This window comes from Lepisosteus platostomus, chromosome 3 (assembly GCF_059453375.1).
Source record: "Lepisosteus platostomus isolate fLepPlt1 chromosome 3, fLepPlt1.hap1, whole genome shotgun sequence".
Classification (NCBI taxonomy): domain Eukaryota; kingdom Metazoa; phylum Chordata; class Actinopteri; order Semionotiformes; family Lepisosteidae; genus Lepisosteus; species Lepisosteus platostomus.
The window spans coordinates 36,380,439-36,403,849 of NC_142613.1; the positions used below are offsets into that span (position 1 = coordinate 36,380,439).

General features: G+C 40.5%; 1 protein-coding gene across 2 annotated transcripts; it reads left to right on the plus strand.

Moving 5' to 3' along the window:
* Window positions 1-5: 5 nt before the first annotated feature.
* Window positions 6-14,829, plus strand: dtl (denticleless E3 ubiquitin protein ligase adapter). 2 transcript variants are annotated; one of them, XM_088625486.1, is made up of 15 exons: window positions 6-133; window positions 1,287-1,412; window positions 2,830-2,922; window positions 3,387-3,448; window positions 3,891-4,011; window positions 4,937-5,002; window positions 5,245-5,360; window positions 6,475-6,548; window positions 6,724-6,827; window positions 7,440-7,544; window positions 9,001-9,113; window positions 10,143-10,232; window positions 11,015-11,153; window positions 12,317-12,993; window positions 13,361-14,829. In XM_088625486.1, exons 2-15 carry the CDS (start codon window positions 1,370-1,372, stop codon window positions 13,424-13,426), a joined length of 1,869 nt encoding a protein of 622 aa, XP_088481612.1. In that variant the 5' UTR covers window positions 6-133; window positions 1,287-1,369; the 3' UTR covers window positions 13,427-14,829. The 2 variants fall into 2 exon arrangements, with proteins under 2 accessions (XP_088481612.1, XP_088481611.1); XM_088625485.1 differs by lacking the exon at window positions 6-133 and adding an exon at window positions 341-505.
* The last annotated feature ends 8,582 nt before the right edge of the window (window positions 14,830-23,411 follow it).

Genomic DNA, 23,411 nt, shown 5'->3' on the forward strand with positions numbered 1-23,411 from the left:
ATTAACACTCGACTACCCGCCCATGACGTAAACGTGCTGCCGCCACTAGGCCGCAAGAAAGGCGCAATAATGTGACATCAGTGGATATTCAAAATGCTAGATGACCGGGAAGTTTTGGTACCTGTTTGAGGAGGTAATATTTTCTGTAGGTTATGGGAGAGGGTTGGGATCTGTACTTTATTGAGTAGTTAATCTGGATCCAGGTATACCTGACTGGTACTCGCTTTGTTACGAAGAGCGGGTGGAGTCTGACCACTCTGTGCTTTCTTGACCAATCATGTAGCGAAACGTCATTTAGGCGGGTGTTTCGTATTCTTTTTTCGTTTCTGAGTTCGCGGGAAAGGGTACTTGTGTATTTCATTAGGAAGAGATACACAGCTAGTGGTGCTGCATTGTGAAATTTAAATCCATTTAATTTGCGATTAAGTTTTAAACACAATAACAAATTGCAAGATGCTATTTCGTTCCATTGTTGATAGAGGAGTTCTCAGAAGGAGGCACAATGGTAAGTTAAATTAGCTGCTAGGTGATGATTTAATATAGAGTACTGGCTCTCTAGTCAATTAATCTTCAAAACTGGGGGAGGAATGCGTTAGATCTTCACATTTTGCCTCTTAAATACCTTGCATAGTAATTGAATCAAGACTTATCGACCATTTATTGTTTAACTTGTTTCTTTTGGGGGCGTTCTGAAATTAGCTTTTGTGTCTATTTATGCCATTATCTTCTAATTATGAGGTGATCAACGCGGATGAATATATTTAAAGTGCTTTTCATTCATTTTATTTTTCCTAATGTAAAAGGATTCGCTTTTGCTGCTCAAAATGGTGCTCTTTCTTCCTCTACGGTGGGGTGTTAAAATGCAAAGATGAGGGGGTTGGGTGGGAAACACGCTTCAATACGATTCATTTTCGGTTTTTCTCTGTGTGAAACCATCTAAAATCAGCTTCTTAACTCATCGGTTTCGAGAAAGCAATACCAACATCCATTATATTGATGATATTGGTGATCGCGATGTGGACACGGAAGCTTTTATCAATGCGATCAGTATTTCTAAAACAGAGGCCACACTGTAAAACGGCTAACTTCGTTTAGACCAATGAAACTTTTAGGATTCATTGAATTTATTTATGAAACTCTTAACTATTCTATTTAACGTTAAACTATATTTTAAAGGATTTAAGCAAAATCGCGAGTTTTTTAAATGAATAGATGTGGACGGGAGCGGTCGCGCGGGTTTAACTTAACAAGAATGAATGAACTCTCAACACTGTTTTCCCTTACAGGGCCGGAGCGTGTGTATCCGCTTTCCTCCCTGTTAGATTGTTATCAGTGTGCTAGACAAGATGAGCACATCTCGTATGGCGATATGGGGGTTCCAGTTCCTCCCTTCGGATGCACGTTTTCTACAGGTATAGGATCGCCAAAAAGTGTATTTGTGTTTTAGCCTGTTACAAGCTAAATATGATGTGGATTGAAATAAATCGCCCTCATCTTAAATCCTCACTTTTTGCTAATTTCCTTATTTGGTTTGATATTAAATCCAGTAACGTGACTGGGTTTTTTCTTTAAATCCCACTCTGTAGCTTTACCTGCTGAGGGCACCTCGTTTGAGTTCTGAATTAGAAGAATGGATTTGGGGATTATCTTCGATCCTGCTTCATTTTGAAACCCATGTAGCAGATATAAAAAGTCTACACACCCTTATTGAAATTACAGGTTTTTGTGATGTAAAGCCAGAAATCAAGAAAAATGACGTCAGACATATTTGCATCTTTAATGTGACCTTGCACCCAACAAAACTCAAGAGAAAAACAAATGGTGCTTGTTTTTCCTTCTTAGAAATGTTCTAGGTTACCTCCTAAGGTGTCCGCTCTTTAGAGGGGGTTGGGGAGGATGTTTCTGCGTTTCTTTGTGCAGGAATCTCTAGGCTACTCTTAAATTACAGTATGTTCAAAATTCGGAAGCTAAATCCCGACTAGGTCACTCACAAATGATCTCGTCACGTCACTCCTGTTTTGGAGTGTTTGGATTCCTGTTCCTGTTAATTTACAAATCCTTCTTACCTTCATTAGTCTACATAGTGCGACCCTCCGGTATCTAGTCAGTATCTATACCCTTTTCCTCCTTTCCACTCTTTTTGACTTGGATCTTTTTTGGTGTTTCTACACTTTCGGGGTGATACCACATTCTGTCGCTATCCTCTGGAATACCATCTATGAGTATTGCAGCAACTATTTAGTGCTTTTAATTCTAGTCTAAAACCTTATTTTTCTGAAAAACATTGTCACTGTTTTATATTCTTTATCTCCTTCGTTTTTTGGCTTTGTGATTTGACCTTATTGTGAAATGTACTTTTTATGTATTGTAAATTCTGAAATTACTTTTTAACACAACTATGTTAAAGCTTGTTATATAGATGTCAGGTATAGGTGTTTAGCTTTGTTTAGTCTTTATCAGAGGTGTTTAAAGAGCAAATTACAACTAAATAAGGATGAGTTAAGACGAACATCATCTTTTGTATAGCTGAACAGTTTACATGTCTTATTAAAGGACTTTTATGTCTAGAAAGACAGGGCAAGTTAATGGCTGTTGACAAACAGCACACTGTTCTGTAAAATTAATTTGGTGTTGACTGGAGTTCATCTGCTTGTGAGATTTCTTTTCAGAAAATTGTGAGTTAGCAGTATTTTTTACAAAATTGCTTAGTGTCAGATTTTTTAAGAAGTGAAAATGGATTCTGTTACTCGTAGTTAGTTCCTCTGGTGTTATACACAGAAAACTTTTCTCAGGATAATTGCCGCTGTAACGTGGGTCTCTGTTCACTAGCTCCAGGCCTGCAGCAGATCCTGGCTGTGGCAAACGAAGAAGGTGTCGTCAGGCTGTACGACACAGAGTCACGCAGGCGTCCACTTTTGAAAGGTAAAGAGGGATTGAAAGGGTCTCCATTTATCTGAATCAACTCTGCATCTTTGCTTGATTTTTTTTTTCCCCCCAGTCATAACATCGTCATACAGCACAAGCCTTTGCTTATAAAGTTTCCGTCTAACAGACCTAAAGTGGGATGAACTACGACTGTTGGAGCCATTGTCCTCCCTGTTCCAATACCTTGCAATACCTTATTGCCACACTTCACTTCCTGAAAAGATCCTGATGTGAATAGTGTCCCCTAAGATGTGAGCACTCGTCACTTTTCCACACAAAAGAAAAACACCAGACCAGGAGGTGTTTAGTAAAGACATCTGTATCTGTGCGGTGATGAATGATAATTTCATTTTGTAAAGGAAGTAAAAACCTTTTACCAATTCCTTCACAGGAATGTACACGTGGGTGTCTTCTGAAAAGTATGTACTTGAACCTTAGCTCTTTTTCCCCCCTCTCTTTAGATTGGCTGGCTCACACGAATGCCGTATTTGATATTGCCTGGGTTCCTGGAGAGCCGCGACTTGTGAGTGCCATTGATTTCTTACATGTGAAGAAACCGTGTCTCAAAAATTCTAAATTAACTAAAGCAAACACCTAGTATCTTTTTAGATATTTAGGTATATTTTAACCAGTTCAAGCAGAGCTCAGACATTCTGTCTTGTGGTTGTAGATCCTCTGTTGTCTCTGTCTGTTATCCTAAAGGAAAACTAAATTACTTGGAATTCAAGTGTAATCTCAAAACTCTGTACAGGATTTTGCTATTAATAAATATTGATCCTTTTTCCAGTCTGGAGTTTTAGAAAACTCTACAATGTAATGGGAGTTTCTGCAAATGTTTTCTCTGTAAGGAGTATCGTATCTCCTTTACTGGTTTATCACCCTCTAGAGATGGACATGTCTGTCCAGTGACTTAGGATTCATACACCTGCTGTTCTCCAGTAATGGATTCCCTTGTTACTCCACAGGTTACAGCATCTGGGGACCAGACAGCAAAGCTGTGGGATGTGAAGACAGAAGACCTCCTGGGCACCTTCAAAGGGCACCAGTGCAGCCTGAAATCGGTAGCTTTTGCAAGGCAGGAAAAGGGTGAGGCTCACAGAACTGAGCAATGACTTTTCTACCCCCCAAAAAAAACATGTCTTGCTCCAGTGTTACGTCTGGAACCTGGTTAAGATGTGAAAAAATTGACACAACAGAAAAAGACGTTGCAAAGGTGGAGCCTCTCACCTGAAGTTCTAATGGGTTGGTAACAAGTTGGAAGGACCTCAGTCTGGTAGCAAAAGTACCTTTGTGATCTTTGGGGAATATTTTTGACAGCAGATATTTCTTATATCTGGGCAGATTTTCCGCTAGAGTCTCAGCACTGATAACTCTACTTCAGAATTGCAGCCAGCATTGACCATGAAAAGTTCAGTTCCTCATCACCTTAGTGAATAGTAATGAGAATCACAGCTCTGTGTCTCATGCAGAATGAATGAAAAGGTGCAATGCTTAAATTCTTTAGCACAACAACACAACACCCAGCATGTTAGTCTCATTCATTTCCTTGGCTAATGCATAATCAGAGCAGAAAACCAACGTATTAGTCTGTTTCATTTATTTAGCTTATTTCTTCTACTATGTGGATATTCAGGAAACCATTGTGTTGACTGTACAGTATATAGTTATAAACTTTCAATAGTTTGGTCCATTACTGAAAGTAGTATTGCAATGCTGCAGCTGTACATTCATCTTGAAATAAGTAAATATCCTGAGGTGGACTTAGAGGCTTAACCTAGTAGACACTCCTCTCTGATCTCCTCTCTCCTGTTGTCTTGGCTGCCCTTCGCTAGGGAGCTCTTTGAAATAACAAGCACTCTATAAATAGTCCTGGCAGGCCACTTTACTAGCTTGGAAGGGAACTTAAACCTCTACATCAGCAGATGTCATAATCTGCAGCTATTTTTTCTTTGAGGCAGTGGAATTAAGCTTTATATCATTTCGGATTGTAACGTCGTCTTTCTTTCTGTAGCTGTTTTCTGTACTGGAGGCAGAGATGGGAACATCATGGTTTGGGATACAAGGTGCACTAAAAAAGGTAGGAGCTCAGTCACTTGTGTATCAGAATGCTGTTGTGTATTTAATTTAAAAATTTTTTTGTATCCCTGTTTTCTTCACTGCACCATTCCTGATATCTTTCAGTTTAATTACAAGGAGAATGTAGTTTTGTGGTCATGGCCTAGAACAATTCGCCAATTTCAGCTAAAAAATAATGAGACTGTCGGGTCTTGCGTTTGCAAAATGGTGTGCAAAGCTCCTAATGTGTAAAATATTTTCTAGATGGATGTTACAGGCAAGTGAAGCAGATCTGTGGGGCACACAATAAGCCTGAAAAACACACCCCCTCCAAACCCAAGAAGAAGCGACAGGTTGGCAGAGGCATTGCACCTGTAGTGGTGAGTGTGTCTCTGGTCATTGCCACAGATCAGCCAGGAGATGTCTTCATTGTTCTACTCATGTCTGGGTACAGCAAACAAATTGAGGTGAAAAACCTTTAAAGGTGAATGCGGTGCTGGTTTTCACTGGTCTTGTGGTGCAACATAGAAGAACACCGCACGGTTCTGACATATGTCAGTGAATTGCTTGCAGTTCTCTAACTCAAGGACTCTGCGCTGTCATAGCTGACTTTAAAAAATACCTTTTAAAATATGTTTTGATTAAACAAAGTTGAAAGCCTAGACCATAGCCTTAAGATTTTCCACAGTTTTTCTGAAAATCCGAGTGTTTTTGGAAGATATTTCATTGGAAGTATATTTTTCATATTTTTTCAACAGAAAAAGGTGGGATGGCGGAGCATTGGTAATGGTGCTAAGTTAGTTTTAGAACTGGAAACCAGGATTTCTGCTTTACAAGATAACAGTATAATGGTGGTTTGATCTTCATTAAATAAAGGAACAGTGAATAGAACCCATGATGATACAAAATATCTTGCTAAACCTACTTTCCACTGATAAGAAAATGATAGTTCTATTTTTATCGAAGTACAAGGTGAAAGTCTTTCTAGGATACTTCTCTATATCAGGGGTTATCTGTCCCAGTCCTGAGACATCGCACAGCTGCTGGTTTTCTTCCAGCCTGGCTTAATTACTTAAGCAAAGATTTAATTGAGCTAACTAGTTACCTGATTGAAATATTGGCAAGTTTTGTTTCCCACTCAGAAGTTTGTGTTTCTGTTCTACTGGAAAAAAAAGTGAAAATCCTATAGTTAAAGGGCAGCCTCTGACACATTTAAGAGAGAAAGTTAAACTGTTCCAGTGAGTCCTGTTATCAAGTCAGTTAAGGGTTTAGTTGTGTATCTCAGAGCTTGGCTGAGATACAGAACAGCAGGTTGAGGGTCTCCACGACCAGGATTGGAAACCCCCGCTCTGTGCAATTGAAAATGACCTACTTCATTTCATGGGTGATTGGAGAAAGCTGTGAATAAATTGAAAATGCGCCTCCTTAGTTAGCAGCATGGAACTAGCATGCTGTCATGGATCAAAACTGACTGTGAAAATTGCTTTTTCCCAGGATTTCCAGCAGAGCGTCACAGTGGTGCTTTTCCGTGACGAGAACACCCTCATTTCCTCGGGAGCCGTGGATGGGTAAGGGTTCAGGGAATTTCTGCCTGGGTCCTGAGTACGAGGTAGGCTCCTGCTCAGGGTACCTCATGTGTCGCAGGATCCAAGTTTGACAGACTTTCAAGCTTTAGAAAATACAAAAGTTCCTAATGAAGACGGTACCGGCAGTGAACGTGCTCTGTGTCTTTTCTTACACCAGCGTGATCAAGATGTGGGACTTGAGGAAAAACTACACGTCTCACCTCCAGGACCCGGTTCCTCTGCAGGTGTACCCATACCCCGGCACCAGCACTCGCAAACTGGGTGAGAACAGCTCTGTTTTTCCTCTTGAAATCTTTACATCCTTCATGTGGGCAGGAGAAGCAGTGAATATAGACCTGCAACGAGAGCAGTGTGGCAGTTAAGATATTGCCTTAAACACTTAAATTAGGCTGCTCAGATCCTAAAAGACTCCCCCTAAGATGTCTGTGCTGTCTATGGTCTCCATGGTTTTCCATAGGCATTAAAAGTCCCAGGGTGTTTCTTGAAAAGAGTAGGGGTGTTTCCACAGTGTCCTGGACAAATTTCCCATTAGCCATTACTGATCATGGCCTCCTAATAATCCCCATATATGAACTGGCTTCATTACTCTGTTCTCCTCCCCACTGATAGCTGGTGTGTGGTGACCGTACTGGCGCACTATGGGTGCCATTGCATCATTCATCATCCATCGTCCATGACTGCACTCTGGTGGTGGTGGAGGGGAGTCCCCATTACCTGTAAAGTACTTTGAGTGGAGTGCCCAGGAAAGAGCTATATAAGTTTAGGGATATTTTTCTAATTTATTATAAAATAGGTAAAAATGGTATTGTTTAGGAAAAAACATACATATGTTGAATCTTAATGTTTTTTGCCTTTAAATTGTCCTTTGGACAGGCTACTCTGGACTGACCTTGGATTCTACTGGCTCAAGCTTGTTTGCAAACTGCACAGATGAGAACATTTACAAGTTTAACATGATGGGATCGAAAGTCGCCCCAGGTAGGAGCCACAAGCAGCTTACATTCATAGCCCTAGAAGCTGAGCTGTAGCACCTCAAGCATCTTCCACAGTCAGTGTCTTGGTTGGAAAGAGCCATCCATTTAAACAGACTGACCTGCCAAGTGCAATCTTAAACAAGATGTTTGTTTGTTTGTTTGTTTGTTTGTTTGTTTGTTTGTTTGTTTGTTTGTTTGTTTGTTTGTTTGTTTGTTTGTTTGTTTGTTTGTTTGTTTGTTTGTTTGTTTGTTTGTTTGTTTGTTTGTTACAAAATAAGAGCGCAGAACCAGAACAAAAAGTGCTTCTTCTCATAGCTGATGATTTCCAGCAGCAAATCCTTTTAACTTTCCTGGCTCGAGAAGTGCAATCTACATTTTGGCTTTTTATTTTTTTTTATGCTTTCACAAAGGCTGTTTCAGTCTTTTTTTTGGGGAACCCCACAAAGATTGAAGAACAAAATAATTCAGTACCTTTTATGTTCTACCTATGCCCTCATAGGCTTTTACATGAATTAAACAAATAATCAGTTTGTTACACTTCTCCAGCTAACACAGCTGAGAGACAGAACGAAAGGAGTACTTAATTTAGCAATTAAGTTTAATTGTTAAGGGATCTTGGCTGTAATCCATTTCCCTTATGGAAATGAATTTCCTCTTCTATTTGCACTGTTTTCATCACCCTGTTGTCGGTGGTCAGTTTCCTTGGAGACTCAAATGAGCTAATCATAGAGCATGATGGGAGAGGGGAAAGCACCACATTCGAGTGGTTCATAAATATTGCTGCATTCATCACACCATGTGCTTTACAATATCAATAAAAAAGTATCTCATCTAAAAAGGCAAAGTGATCTTTGCTTACTTAAAGGAACAGAGGCCTGGCTTGAAAAATCTTCAGCTGACATTGAAATACATTCAAGAAAAGCCATCTCCTGAGATCACATTGCCAGGGCTGGGTGGAGTAACACAGGAGGAGCAAGCACATGGAAGAGTTAATGGTCCTTACTCAAAAGGAACTCTACTTTAATTTCCATAATAGATTCTTGTAAGACAGCAATGCACATTTTTTTTAAAGTGTAACAATTCACAAACCACTCTTTGTAGCTTTTGTTAGAGGTTAATTTACAGCATTCAGGGGGTATAGGTATGACTACAAAACAGTGAATACTTAATATTAAAAAAACTAAAATCTTCAACCTCAGTCTTGAGCTACTATAAATGTGTCCGTATTGAGTTACTTTGATACTTATCCAATGTTGTCATGGCGTTTTTTAAAAAGATAAACAGATTTTTTTTCCCACAATTTCACCGCATATATTTTCCCTCCTTACTCTTTTCATCCTGAATTTAATTTGTTGGTTTCATTCTGCTTGATTCGGACTCGCAAGGCCCAATGAGGAATCGGATCTGCCCATATTTTGGTTGAAGTGTGTCTGATGGTTTGTGTTTTTGTCTCCCTCTAGTGGCAGTTTTTAATGGCCACCTAAACGCTTCGTTTTACATCAAGTCCAGTGTGAGTCCAGATGACCAGTTCCTGGCCAGTGGATCCAGTGACCACAATGCTTATATCTGGAAGGTAAGAAGCAGCTGTGGTAGCTCTATGTAGGGAATGTTCCTGATAATTATGTCACGATGAGGGAAATGCAACAGCTGGCTTTTCATCTCCTGATAGCAACACCTTCCCACCCCTTTTTTTTCCTTTCTGTCCTCCTCTCAAGGGTCAACGTTTTTAACCTACACAGATACAATTAAATCTGCTTCCTAGTTGGATGTGTGCAGTCTCATTTCACAGCTTGAGTTACTGTGACCAGCTGCTGATGTGCCACAATCTTGGTTTGCTTTTACAAAGCTGTGAGCACGCAGTGCGTGGACTGCCTGGAAAGTTTATTTTGTGGTTCTCTGTAACAAGTTTTCATTTTAAAAACAGATGTGGCAAACATGGTACTCCAGGTCAATAAAAATGCAAGGTGATGAAGTGGGGCTGTAAGAAATATTGACGCGTTTTATTTATACACCGAGCAGAAAACCAGACTTCTGGAACAGACGAGGAATTTAGAGTTTAGGAAAAAATGCCGGAAGCTTGATAACCGGTTTTATACAAATGTGGTAGAACAATTCCACTGAAACAGGTGTTTTTGAGACCAGGAATTTCTCTGCTTTTCAAAAGGGAGATTTCTAAACTAGTGGTGTGTGTATCCATTTCTAAAGAGTGTAACCGCTTATTTTTCAAATTCTACTTATTCCCACTAACTGATTTAATCAAATTAGTAGACGTGCAGGGACATTTTCAGGAATATAAAAAAGCTTACCTTAGTAAAGGGGGCATGAGCTAAAGATGTATTGCAGAAGCAAAAAGCAGCACATGTAAATTAAATTTCTGGACTTGTAACCTTGGCTTGCTGTTTGCTCTGTGTTCCCAGAGCTACCAGATGCTTGATGTTGACCATTTCACCTGTTTGTTTTGATTGCCTGTGACGAAGCAGGCAGAGTATTATTTGAGATAGGGAGGTAGAAACAGGAGACTGCTAGTTGCCATGGCACTGCAGTAACTACCTCTGCATACTATTGAGGAGTATGTTGTGACCTTTTTTTGGTTCCTGTGTAGATTTCTGACCCTACTTCCCCTCCCATGATGCTTCAGGGACACTCCCAAGAGGTCACATCAGTTGCATGGTGCCCTACAGATTTCACAAAGGTGGGTTTAATTTATTACTTTTATCAAAGCTCAAACTGTGGTCTTGCACCTTCTCGCCTACTTATATTCTCACTTTACCATTAATGTGCTGTGGTTGGGGCTACTGCACTACAGTAGCGGATGGAGAGGGTCCCCGCCTTCAGAAGGAATGCCTTTGGATCCTTTTTAATTAAATTCAGGGTTTCTGTTTCTTGGTATTTGCTTGTGTGGATTTATGAACACAGGAGATCAGATAATTTGTGATTGTAAGGATTGTAATAAATGGGTAATTACATATTGTTTTAAGAGACAATTTTAGTCTCTTTTAGGCTTCTTATTCTGTGGGAAAACAGGTCAGTAGTTTACAGCAGACCTGGTGTTTAACACGCCAAGAGATCTTATTTAATCTCATTCCTAAAATGCTTTCCTTAGCAAAGAGGTGTTTGAAACAGTTTAAATTCACTACATAATTGCACAATATTCTATCACTTCTTTCTTTTGTTTTTATCGTATTAAAAACTGACCTGATTTTTAACATGTTAATTTGGAAAAAAATCAGAAAGTATTGGGTATGTTACAGGTGAAGGCTGTGACTCTCCAGTACAGTCTATTTATTGCACTCTGTCCTGTTGAAGTTAAAGGTGTGTGCCAGTTAAAACTTGGAAGAGCCCAACTTTTTATGGTTTACACAAGATTCATTCTTCTGCAGGCAATAAAAAAAAGCTAGGGTTCGACCAAGCTAGTGAAAAACTCCCTGAGGAAGCCTGGACGGCTCTGTGTAATCTCTTGAATCCTCTTGGCAGATCGCCTCTTGTTCGGATGACAACACGGTGCGCATCTGGCGCCTGAACAGGGGATCCGAAGGGGACAGGTTCTCGATCGGCACAGGAAACCTGGTCGGCTGGGCCTGTCCAAAACCTCCCTCTGCGACAAAGAGCTCGGGTAAAGAAGCCTGCTAGTACTGCTGCACACCTCTTCCTGTGCGACTGCAATTTAATAACCCCGGTAACTCTTTGCCAAACCAAAACGGGACTATTGAGGCCTCTTCCTCTTGCCAGGAGGTCTGCAAAGTAACAGCAATTTCTGAAAGCTGTTGTAATGTCGCAGGCATGCCTCTAGGAGTAGATTATTCCTTACACTTCTAGCACTTTTCTGGGCACTTCACTCAAAGTGCTTTACAGGTAATGGGGACTCCCCTCCACCACCACCAATATGTAGCCCCTCCTGGCTGATGCAATGGCAGCCAGAGTGCGCCAGTCCGCTCACCACACATCAGTTATCAATGGGGAGGAGAACAGAGTGATGACACCAGTTCATAGATGGGGATTATTAGGAGGCCATGACTAGTAAAGGGAAATTTGACCAAAACACCAGGGTAACATCCCTACTCTTTTAGAGAAATGTCCCGGGATTTTGTCAGAACCTTAGTTTTACGGCACCTTTTTACAGTGTAGTCTCCCCCTCACTACATTGGGGCATTAGGACCCACACAGACTGCAGGTCGACGGCCCCCTGCTGGCCCCACTAACACCTCTTCCAGCAGCAACCTAAGCTTTCCCAGGAGTCTCCCGTCCAGGTACTGACCAGGCTCACACCTGCTGAGCTTCAGTGGGTTGACAGTTGTGAGTTTCAGAGTTATATAGCTACTGACAAAACAAAAGCGCAAATTGCTCCTCCCCGTCTTAGATGTGCTGGAGGAAGTGTATTTACACTTTCTCAGGCAGTCTGGACCTTTTGGCAAAGAGCACTTGTCTTTGGAAGTTTTCAGTCCTCTTTGGGCTTATCAGTAGGATAATGGGGACAATGTACCTTGACCAGGGCTCTCCCTGACAATCTTAATGGCTAAAACAGGACTTTTGCAGCTCCTTTTAAGTTTGCAGACCCCGTAAATGTGGCACATAGCCAGTGGATTATGAAGCGTTCCATGTTTTATCTTCTCAAACGCTTAAGTGGTTTGCCAAGCAACATTAATCATTAATCCTGTTTAACCATTTTGCATGTTATCTTCTGTAACTGTACTGCTTTAGTTTTGTCTTTTTCTTCAAAGCAACTTTTCAGTTAGCAAATAGCATGTCTTAAGTTCTTTGCATGTTTTATCTCCTCAGGTCAGGTATCCCCAGCAGAGAGCACCCCCACGAAGACCTCCAGGTTGGACAGTCTGGGACCCTTGGCGTCCCCTCAGGCTGCAGCCTGTGCCCCTAGTGGGGGGGACCTCCCCTTGCCCTCCAGCACCCCAGCCTTGTCCCTCCAAACCCCAGGGAGTAAAAGCCACCACCCTGGCACCCCTCGACAGGCAGCTGCTTCTTGCACCTCCATCAGGCAGTGGATGACCAGAACCCCTGACTCACCCAGGCCCGTGGCCCAGGGCTCCCCCTCCCCAAGGAAGGTGCTCAGCCCCTGCGGACAGAGCTCCGCTCCCACCTCCGAGAGGAGGGTGAAGCGCCGGCTGGAGACTAGCGCAGAGGGGGTTCAGGGCTGCGCTGGGGACTGCGGCTGCGTTACCGAGCTTTACCCAGCAGCCAAGAGGAGTCGGGGGCTGGGCGTAGTCTGCTTTCCAGCCCAGGACACGGACAAGGCCGGCACTCAGGAGCTGGACGCTCGCCAACCTGGGGAACACTGCTCCTTTAAATCCAAGCACCCAGACAAGGAAAACAGCTCGCCCAGACCTGCCGACTGGCTGTCCGCCATTGGGCAGAGGCTGAACGGAGGGCTGCGTAGCCCCTCTCCCTCCAGAAGCCCTAGTGCCACCAAGAGGCAAGAGAGCCGAACAGGAGCCTTGCTGGTAGGCAGATACTCTATTTTCAAGGCTGTAAGCAGATCGGGGGGGTCAGATTTCCAGTCTTCCATTAAGTGTCAGGCTACCAAATACTGTTCCTGGGTTTTCTTATTCCAGTCCGTGTGCATTGAATGATTGTAGTGCTGATTTTGGTGCTTTTATTTGGCTGTTTTTGGTTTTATTTTATACACCAAAAAAATCTAAGGGAAACAATATAAAGATTACAGAGTATTGGAATTTTGTAAGCTGGTGTTGACAATAAAGGGAAAAACATATTTTAGGAAGAAGGGAAAAAAAGGCTGTGGGAATCTATGTTAAACATTCCCTGAAACAGACTGTTAGATTAACCCTCTTCTACTACTCTTCCTTTCAGACCTTCTCCACACCTTGTTCCACGAAGAAGATCTCTTTCTATTTCCAGAAGAGAACACCGGAATAAGCCAGCAAGGGCTGGGTAACATCGTGGGAGGCCAGCTGGTCAATGCAGTTCTAACACGGACTCTGAAAAGTAGTATTTATTTCATAGCTGCTCAGTGTGGCTGGACTCGAGCCTGAAAAGGCTGTTTTTTTACCTGGTTCTGATCATAGGTGCTCATGTTGAGCTCTCGGCTCCAGGCGCTCCAGCGAGCAAAGTTCAAGACGCTCATGTGGAGGTAACACAGTTGTCAGCTTTACGGCCTGCCTTCAAGGTTTCATCACCATGTAGCTTCCTAACGCTGCATGGATGTTCACAGGCTGTTTCACTTCTTGTGGAATTAGTTTCTAAGCGTTTTGTTTTTTTCTGTCCATATTTTTGTATCCATGGATAACGCAAACTTGCACATGCTAATTTCTACGTTTTTTTTAGCAAAATATGTTTTAAAACTTCATGCTGAGACGGCCTGTTCTAAACATCGGTATCCCAAACAGTGATTTCTGCTTTCCCATGCAGGTATTTCAGGCTGCTGTATGTTTTTAACCCTGTTTGTTTGTTCTGTATTTTAAACCATTTTTTAAATTGTGTAAAATGGATTTTACTTTGTTAATCTTCTTTCTCACAGAGTTCTTTAGCTAGAAATGACTTTGGCCAAAGACAGCTATTGTCCCCAAGAGAAACAAATGTTAGACCTTTCAGGGGGGAAAAAAAAAGCACGGGGGGAAAAGGTTATTTCTGTTCGTTATTCATAACTTTAGAATTTTGTTGAGATAATTCTTGTTCTGCATTTAAGCCATTTTGGGGAGAAATAAGACCCATTCAAAGATGCAGTATCTGACTTTTGGCTGAATTTATTATTGACTACCTATTTGTCTGGACACAGGAGGATGAATTGTTTTGGAAATATTTAAGTCCTTAATTTAGAGAACTTCTCCTGTGTTTATTTTGTTTAGAGTGAATTTCAAGGTGAGGCGTCAAGAAAGTTGTAGCTTTCTTTAGCATTCTGGTCCCTTGGTAAATCTCAATAATACTCCTGGCTAGCCAGACGCTGTTGAGCCTGATGTTAAAGTGAGCTTTTTGTCCTCTAGAGAGCACTAGAGCTCAATGGATTGAATAGTAGCTGCCATTTTCTAATTGGTCGTGAGTAATTTTTTGAGTTGAGAACTATAACCTGCCCCTTGTTGTGCCAGGACAAACTGACATTTCTGGCTGGAGCATCTGCTTCAGTAGTCACACTAATATAATGATTTTGAAATAGAATTTGATGGAAATGTCATGCTCCATGCACAACATGCCAGAAGGCAGGTTTACAGCAGCATAAACAGGTGAGGTTCTTGAAAAACATTGCTGCTCAGTCAATTAATTCTTTTTTCTTTTCAAAACCCTCATCTGCCCATTTCTTTGATATTAAATTACCTGAAGACTTCGTTTTTTTTTTCATTATTGTTTTTAGTGACCTTTCACTGAATTTAAAAAAAATAATTCTGGTATCAGGTGAACTTGGAGATGTAATTTGTATTGTTCCTATTTTAAATTGTGTAAAAGCTCATTTTGCATTGGATTGCAATTTGTGTGAATATACTTTGACTTGGACTGCTTTCTTGATTTAGTTGTGGTTTCATTAGTGTTCTTTTGATTTTATGGTTTGTTTCACGTCTTACTTTTCAAATTTGGTTAAGATGCAGTATTCAGATATTCAAATCTTAACCCTCTAGAAATATTGCATTTACTTTTATCCAATGTATCATCTTCCTTGTGATCTTTTTAAATTTAGGTTATCTGCTTGGCCTCTGAGGGCTCCTCCCTGTAGTTTCCACAGTGAAGCAGAAGTAAAGAAATCGAGGAGACAAGTGCATTCTGAAAAAGTCAACAGGGTTGAGTTTGTCAAACTCTTTGAGAATTGTTGGGACTTGAATGAGGTCTCCTTTCCTGTAGTCTTCCGTGTTCAAAGACCACAGATATTAATTTCTTTAGCCTGTCAGAGCAGAGTATTCCTTTACATGCTTTCTTTCCCTTATTTTTTCTTATTAAACGAATTGGGCTATACTTGCAATTTTCTTATTCGTTGGATGAATCTTTTCTGTGTTTCATGCAAAATATTTTTAATATGTTGCCATCCATTTTCTACTGATCTGTCCCATTCTACTTCTCTTGAATTCACCCACTGCTTTGTAATCTGCTTTGCTGAAATTCTAAACCTGTATTAGAACCACATTGCAATTAATTGTCTCCTTCTCTTATCCCCTAGCGTTTTGCTTATTTGAAAAGCCTAGACCACTGATATTCACTATAATCTTGATCCTGATCTTGGAGATCCTCCATGTTTTCTGTTTTGTATTCCACCCTGGACTCTTAATGATTTTATTTGAATCAGTGGGTCATGTAACTGGTCTCTATTACCATGGTTTCCAGGTCTCATTGAGGATTATAAGTTACCTATAAAGGCTGGTGGCCTGCTACCTCCCAGGAGTGGATATGAATATCATTGGCCTAGATAAACAGTCGTATCATTTTGTAGGTGTTCTAATGAGCGAGAAGGTAGTTAGACATGTCTCCGGTGCTGTGTGCCCCTTGGTGCCTTTTCTCAGTATGTGGAAAGGATCCTTTAATTTTATAAGACTGCATTACCAATCCTCTTTTCACATCGAAGTGAAAGTCTACTGGGAAATGATCATTTAAAAAAAAATTATTGTTCCTTTTAAAAATCCTAAATCGGATTAAAGCTATTCCCCTATATATACAACAGTACACTTTCCATCAGCAATCCAGGTGGTTTTTAGCTCTTCAAACTATATGCATGAACTGGAAAACCACTAGACCCCAGAAGAGAGCATATACTTTTAAGAAGCACATTGTATTATATTAAGTGTTTTCTAAGTAAAACAGTTCTGACGCCTTCAGTGAAGGGAATTAAATTTAAGACTGCGTAACCCAATAAACCCTTTGCAATTGTGACATTACACATCCCTTAATGAGCTTGTGAAAAAGCATTTTTGATTTGTCAGGATGCCTGCCCTCCTGAGTGGCTGAACCACTCCAGTCTCAAATTTTCTGCAATTCCTGGAAGGTTTTGCATAATTACAGTCTAAATACTGGATTGCTCCAGACAGGTTAATGCCTATTAAAGTTTTTTTATAACTACTTTTTACTGTATCTGCAATGGATACTGGCACCACTCAGCTATCTGGTGACTGGGGAAATGTTTTTGTAAGTTTGGTGTTGTAAGGTAGACCCACCAATAGGTGAGTTGTGAGGAAGAGAGCCTTTGGGTAGTCTGGGTGGACTGTGTTGGTTGAATGGGCTGTTTTTTTCTCTCTCAGGAAACGTTTCTTTTCTTCTTTTTTCAGCATGGAATAAACCTTTACTTGTTCCTTTGCAGCCTACGCATGGTCACGCAGCTACCTACTATAATAATCAGGTTGAATGGTTAATGGGTCATCAGGTTTCTGAAGTGTTAAGTCTGTCAGACATTCTATCTGTGGAGTTAATGAGGGTCACTTTTAGATTTAAATAAATTACACATTAATAAAAGCAGGTCTTGTTCTTTACCAGCAGCAGTTCCACATTGAGGGAGGCTTCCTGGGCTACTGTGTTAGGCTTTCTAGCACGCCCTTATGTTTTCACAGTATTCTCCAATGCACACAAAGCACTCTTCATAATTTTTTGCTGTAAAAAGAAGAGCAACTGATAAAACAATGTAATGGAAAAACGATAGGAAGGCTGTGAATAACATTGCTTTCGATCTCATTGTAAATAAGTGAACATCACGTACATTTTGAAAGCCAGCTTTTTGTTGAATTTGCCTTTAGAAATGATTTCACACAAAAAGTTCACTCAAAGTTTTGCAAGACACTAAAGAGTCTTAATAGGATCTTAGGATCATTTTGGGGGGAACTCTGTTCTTAACTTAGACAAATGCAGGTGAAGATGGCATAACTATATCTCATGAAAAGTCCATTGTCTTGCCTCTCTGTCATGTGTTCCCCCAACAGAGCCCACAACACATACAGCAAAGCTTGAGGGAAGGCTGAAGCAGCTCTCACTGGTACCTGGAAACCCAATATTGGAATGTTAGACAGGGAACATTATCCATTCCATAACTGGTGTAGCATTTTTTCTGAGTACATTTACTCCATTACGCTCCATTTTCTGAGGTCATTCACTTCATTGTATGAGGCTCAGCTTCTCAACATGATTTACTTGAGTAATGATGTACATAATAGCTACTCCATACCTCCTTAATAGTATTTGTTTTACAGGACATGATGCAAAGTGGCCTGAGAACAGCATAGTTTGGTTCTTGCACCAAGGGGGATCATTAACAGACTATAAAGCTGAAATATCGTTCTAATGAGCCGACTGTCAACTGTACAGCAGACAGGAGAGCCTGCTTAAAATGTGTACAGCTTTAAAACCATTTATCAATGGGTGATTAAATCCACGATGTGTGATTTGTGTGAAAAGGTGTTGCTACTTAGCCACCTAATCATTTTGCTTGAGACCTTCAAGCAGAACAGGATTGTTTAACATGTCCCAGGAGTACACAATAATAACAAGGTTAAATGTTGCTAAGGCGTTTTCGCTCAAGAGACAACATTATATGTAAAGTCTTACTTTGAAATTTAATTTTCTAATTTATCATATGCCTATGTTCAATTCATTATCTTACAGCTTCATACAGACAAATACTTCAAACAAATAGATCATGCAGGTAAGTGTGAAAACATATTTTTTTATGATCAGGTGCATGTTTTTAGGCAAGGACCTAGAGGTCAAAATGTCCTTTTTGGTAATTATTTTGTTTCCCTGTAAACAGGGAATCTGCAAATTCATTAGTTCAAGAACCAATAGAAAATAGAAAGTCTTAAATGATGAAGGTGGTAAAAACATTTTTTGGTTGGTTTAATGCATTTTATAGCCGGAACAAATAAATATTGATTTTAGAGAAATGCATTACACTTTAAACGTTTTTTTCAATGATTTCTTCATGAAGCTGCGTTTCAATAATTATGGAGTTTTACTTTGCTCCATAAAAGTTGAGTTCCAAGCGATCCCAATCTTGCTAAATCGAAGAATGCTGTCTTCATTCATCACGCTGTGGGAGCAGAACAGCTGCCAGGAGATAAGTGCTACTCTAAGGACAGAAACAGAACACCGCCTTCCTCCATGACCTTTTCTTTACAATCTTCTGTTTCCATACTTCTCTGTTCAACTGGAGCGAAGTGCGCACGGCGCCAGGACTTTACAATACACTTGCACTGCAAGTTGCGCAGGAGGGGTCAGTCCTGCCATAGTCCTGACGGCCTTTATACCTCTCTGAGAGGCGGACAGGGATATGAACAGGAATTGTCCAGCAGAGCGACACCAAGCGTGGAAAATGAGAGGATCAAAAGGGTGCTAGTTCAAACTTTTTTTCAATGGAAAAAAACATTACAAAATCACAAACTGCACGGTAACCACGTGAATATCACCGCGTATCTTAGATTTTATTTTTTAAGAGAGTGAACTCCGTTTTATCTTAGTTTATGAGATGCATGAATTTTAATGATTGTACACATGGACATTTAATATATACTTTTGATATGTACAAAATGTATTTAATATATACCTTGCCTTTCAAAAAGATTTCAGAATATTGTAACACAACGGAGACTCAGGCGGTCGCCCTTGCCGCATTAGGTCGGCCCTGCAACATCGGGGGCTCGAACCCGGGACTCCCGCGTCACTCAGCGGGGACCCAGCCCGGTGAGCCAACGAGGATCTCTTTACAGCCCAGGGGCTGTGGTCTTGCTATTACTGGGAAGGGCGGTGACGTCACCTGCTCTGGTAAGCCGGCTCTTACACAGTACCTGTCGGCCGTAAGCGTTACACTATGTTCCTGCAGTGTCCCATTTTGTTGAGTTACAATTAAGATACATACAGTACGTACATTTTTCTTTAAAAAGTTAATGTATTTAATCTGATATTCCACTTTCCGCTATTGAGGGTTAAAGAAGACTGAAGTTAAATCAAAGAATAAACCATTCTTTGCAGACTTACTGACTTTGTCAAGATAACTGGGGATTGTTGATGGACAGCAATTTTCAAGTCTTGTCAGAGATTTTCTATCAGATTCAAGTAAGGACTTTAACTTGTCCACTTAAGGTCCTTCAAACTTTTCTTGCCTTACCACTCTCTGTAGCTTTGGCCTTCTATATTTCCTATTGCTGCTCCAATGTAGTCACAATGTGTAGTGTAATATTCTGCCGGTCTGTATTCCAAATGCAATAATATAACAAGCTTAAACAATGGCAAACAATTTAACCTATTTTAAAATGTTTGACGTCTGTCTTTAACTCTACTTTCTGTGGTTGCTGTGGTTCAATCAAAGACACCAAATCACAGACTCAGTTGCAACCCCAGTCAGCAATCCATGTTTTCGACTGGCTGTGTTATGACATTACCTTGCACAGATAAAAATAAAAAATGGGTTATTTATATGATTTGGGAGTCACAGATTGCAACCCCTAAAATCAGGTGCTTTCTCTTGCTCTGTAGAAGACCCTTCTTCCCTTGCCACAGGTTCCACTCATCTGCCAGAATTACCGGTGCACCCACAGACCAGCAACAGACACTAGTATATTTAAGTGCCCTTAATATTTTCTAGCGGTTAACAATATTTAACACTGTCTACTCAACACCCAGAGCACATTATTGCAAAAATCAAGGAACACGCATTCCAGACCAGTACAACTACCCCATTGGGCCATGGTTACCCAAGAAATGTCCCAAAATACTACAGTCCAGCAGTTCAGCCCTCTGTGTTGTTCCTTTGGTGGTTCTTAGGCTTGTTCGCCAATCCTGGCTGTCCAGAACAACAGGCCTTTGATCGGGGCAGGAAACACAGAGGATAAGACATGAAACTACAGTACATCAAGACTAGGGTGTCACTGGCCCATCAATGCAACTTAAAGTCACACAGCCTTTGGCTCCTGGGTCAATCACACCCATTCTCTGTGCTCTATGACACAGGCAGGGAGGCGATAGGGTACAAAATGCTCATCTTTAAAGTAGAGACCCATAGTAGAAGAACAAAACATGAGAAAATTCTTTTACCTCCTGTTTCAGAGGAGTAAGATTTTGAAAACTGAAAAAAAGGTTGCAGCGAGATTTTCCCCCCAGACAGTAGTAGGCTTTAAGCATACTGAAGTAGCAGTGCTAAATAAGGACATGTTAACAACTTCAGTGAACAAAGGCTTTAATTATGTTGTTCAGAACCCCACATAGTATTACGCTTCATTTATGGTTGGATGGCCCTGAAAACCCAACAAATCAATGGGCTCAACCTCTTGGTTGAACCTGTGCCTTCAGTGCTCTTTAATTTCAGGTAGGAGATAGTTTGTTTCTTTTCACATGTTGTAATTTTTTTTTGGCCTGCAGTCCCAGAATAGCTCACTTGATATTCAAACAGAGCCTCTACTAATCCCCGGTGGGTGGTTTCCGTTACTTATCTCTCGCTGTGCCACTGGAAGCGCAGCCAAACTCTGATTACTTGCTCCAGCATGACAGGATACGCTTGACAGCAAAACAAAGCCATCAGATGAGACAGCGCGTCTTGAGAGCTGGCTTCCTTCTCCAGTGCTACACTCCTTGCACTCCCCGTACAGTTTACATTACAGCCCCACTATCGCAGTTGTCAGACCATTCATCCCTGTTGTCAGCGGTACGGCTGACTATTGTTTCAGTCGACATGAAATCTTCAAAGATGATTTGGGAGCTTTTAAAGAATTCAGCTACAGAATAATGATTTGAAAAGAGGGTTTGGAACACAAACAAAAGATGCCTGGCAATGGAATTTAAACAATTATCTAGAAAGTTACTTTGAATTAAGGATCTGATTCATAAATGTCCCTAATCATTTGATGATAACGCAGTCCTTAGGCTATTTAATGTGTAAGTTGTATATGAGGATATTTTAGAGTGTGTCACAGTCTTTTTTAACATAATTCCTGAGATATGTTTTTATAATCTGTAGTATTAGATGGTATTTGTTGTCTTTGTTCTTGGATAACTGTGATGAAAAATTATAACTAATTATAATTATAACACTACACCATTTACAGTATATCATTTATCATTTATATTGTTTATGGAAGTAAATGTCTATCAGCAGACTCCAGCCTGTTACTGCTGCCAAAACATTAAAGAACCTCTGAAGTACTTTTCTTAAATTTTGAATTTAATATTGCATTGATATTTTATTTTGGAAAACTTCATAACACCAGACTTTCCCTATGATCTAGTGTTCATTGTTAGCTAGAGAACATCAAATGCAGATCTCAATTATAATGCAAACTTTAGATTTTGGAACTGGGGACATACTATATATGTAAACAAGAATCATGAGAGTTTTTAATTTACCTCACAACAGTAACTTAAGGACCTCAGACTGAAACTCTGTTAGGGCAACTGTCTTTTGATCACCTGTCTTGTGGTGCAGAATGTCTTCCCAGATACAGAAAACACACATTAGAGAACCATTAGGGCAATATAGATAAGAATATTGAGTCCAAAACAAAAATTTACAAGCTCACAAAGGAACTAGAACAAATGAAGAAGAATTTAAAGAAGTAGAATGGGGAAAAGATTAGGAATCAATGGAAATGAGGTGGCAACAGTTCAAAGACATTCTTGAATAGATTTGTCGTTTGAATAAATAAAGAAAAGGCTAGATAGAAAAAAGGAAAAGGCTGACCTAATTAGATACAAATAATATTCTGGTTATTGGAAAGAGGAGTTTGTATGCTCTCCCCATGTTTGCATGGGTTTCCTCCAGGTGCTCCGGTTTCCACCCACAGTACAAAGACATACTGGCAGGTTAATTAGCTTATGGGAAAATTGACCCTGGTGTGAGTTTGTGTGTTTGTGTGTGTGTTTCTGTGATGACGGACTGGTGTCCTGTCCAATGGGTATCTCCCATTGCCCCTTTTCCATGCTGAGCCTTGCTCTGGCTTGCCTGTGACCCTGTATTGGACGAAGTGGTTAGAAAATGGATGGATGGAACTGACTACATTCTTATCATCTCCCGGTTGTCCAGCTGGGACTGAGGTGTACAAATGAATACTCAATCCCTAGGCCTGCAACCCTAAGCCACCCATACAACACTTGTAAGTGTATATGTCTGTGTAGTGTTAGGGATCTTGCTGTTTTCAGAACACTAAGGTATAGTTTGATTATGACAACAAAATACTAAGTTGAATACTGCATAATCGAAAACATTCTAGAACTGCAGCTGCATTAGCTTAAAAGTTTAAAGAAGAAATACAATATTTCCTCTTTGAGCCTTCTTCAGGTCTCAAGTTGTGTTTCTTCTTTTTTCTTTCCACCGTGGAATTAACCCTTACCTGTTCCATCACACGCTGACGCAGGTCCCGATTCAAACCTCTACATCAGATATCCACAATGAGATGGAAAAACAATGGGGAATAATTCACTTTTTAAATTTCACTCTCTGTGACGTCTGTCCCTTTAAGTATATTTAATGATGTTTGACAACCATGGGACTGGTATTCCCTGAGAAAACATGTAAACTATGGACAAGTGATTTAGGACCCTTGCATCCATTTATTTTTAGAATTCAAAAACAAAAAAAATGTCTAGAAGATTCTGATAAATAATATAATGCATATATTTTAGTCTCTTAGGGAGTTAGTGCCTTTCGGTTTTGTATAAAGTTTTAAAAATCACATCTTTAAAAAAATTAAAGATGCAACCAGTTGCAACCAAGGTTTTGGCAAGATGGTTTTACGTCGGATGCCCTTCCTGACACAACCCTTTTAGTCGCCTCTTACAACAGGCAGGGATACCAGGAGGTATTCTGATCCCCCTCCTGAGGGAAGTCTGGCCTAAGCAAGGAACTGTCTGTCCTAATATAAAGTATGGAACCAAAGAGTCCATCCTTAATAAGGCTTACTGGGTTAGCTCCTTCACCACCTGCTTCATGTGCATTCTTATGGTTTCTCAGACCCTC